Source organism: Perkinsus marinus, assembly GCF_000006405.1.
Source record: "Perkinsus marinus ATCC 50983 genomic scaffold scf_1104296930184, whole genome shotgun sequence".
In the NCBI taxonomy this organism is placed as follows: domain Eukaryota; phylum Perkinsozoa; order Perkinsida; family Perkinsidae; genus Perkinsus; species Perkinsus marinus.
The window spans coordinates 267-1507 of NW_003216215.1; the positions used below are offsets into that span (position 1 = coordinate 267).

The 1241-nt window shown below is 39.4% G+C and overlaps 1 protein-coding gene across 1 annotated transcript; it reads left to right on the top strand.

Moving 5' to 3' along the window:
- Window positions 1-260: 260 nt before the first annotated feature.
- On the top strand, window positions 261-416 carry Pmar_PMAR024182 (hypothetical protein; the record flags this gene model as incomplete). Its single annotated transcript, XM_002787167.1, has 1 exon — window positions 261-416. A coding segment is annotated over one exon (156 nt), but the record flags the coding sequence as incomplete, so codon positions are not given.
- Between the last annotated feature and the right edge of the window lie 825 nt (window positions 417-1241).

Below are 1241 nucleotides of genomic sequence, written 5' to 3' on the forward strand. Positions count from 1 at the left end.
AGTAGGTGAATTATCATTTTGGAATTGATTGCATATTGTGATTGATTTTTTGGTAGGTTGTTTGCCTACAGACTCCTTGGTGAAAATTCTTCAAGGCATGAGCAATCGTGTGACGAGTAAAAAATCGAAAATTAACGGACGAGCAGAGCAACTGATTAAACGCATTGCTGAGGTGGTATCGGAGAGAGCTCAGCAGGGAGGTAATAAAACGGGGAGGAAATTTTTTCGGGGAAATTTTAATTTTTTTGTTATTTTCAGATATGCAATTGGAATCACTGATTTACTTCTTATTGCGAATAACGCAACTCGATCGGCTTGAACTCCTACAAGTTGCGGCGAATCTTCCTATGCAGCGATTCGATGAGTTTTATACTACTCGCGATCAGGGATTGGGTTTGTTAGCTACAGCATTACAGGTGAGAGGGCAGTTTTTCAGGACTAGTAAAAAACGATTCCTGCATTTTTCGCAAAATCTTTTAGCATTTTGTGGAATTTTTTTGAAATTTTAGCATTTTGTCGCATTTTTTTCTGAAATTTTAGCATTTTTGGTCAATTTCTGGATTTTTTCTGAAATTTTAGCATTTTTTGCAATTTTTTAGTCATATTTCGTATTAATCAGTTGAAAAAGCCTATATTTTTTCGTGAGAAGAATTTAGTATTTGCCGTTAATCAAGTGATGTTTAACACTGAGACTCAAAACGAGAAGAAGTGTTGAATTTTCATGCGAAGCGAGTCATATCCTGTCATCCCTTCCTGTGCGCTGGTTCGTCCAAAATATTCCTCTGCGACTACGTCAGTTGAGCTCTCGGGAGACATTAGGAAGAGTGCAGATTGTGTATTCTTCGAAAATATAAAAATTCTTTTATTTCATGTTGTGCGCTGTGATTGTTAATGAGTGGAAAAAAGCCCCTACCAGGGATTGAACCCGCGGTCATTCACAGTTTCTTCAGGTTACTCTCTTATGGAGAGCAGCCAGAAATCGAGGAAATCGTTTTCCAGAATTTATGTATTCTTTGGTACGCCCTGACGGCCGACACTGTGTAGCACTCGCTGATGCGGCGTTGGCTCATCTATTAGCTGCCGGGCGTGGCGATTCGATGCACGGGGAGGAGGACCTTGTTCGGGTAGGAAGGGGAAATATGCATATGGTCAACTACATGTGTTGGTGAAAATTTTGGGAAATTCTTGTTGGTTTTTGTAGTACACTTCTACGCGAATTTTGTATGTAAACTTGTATGGTT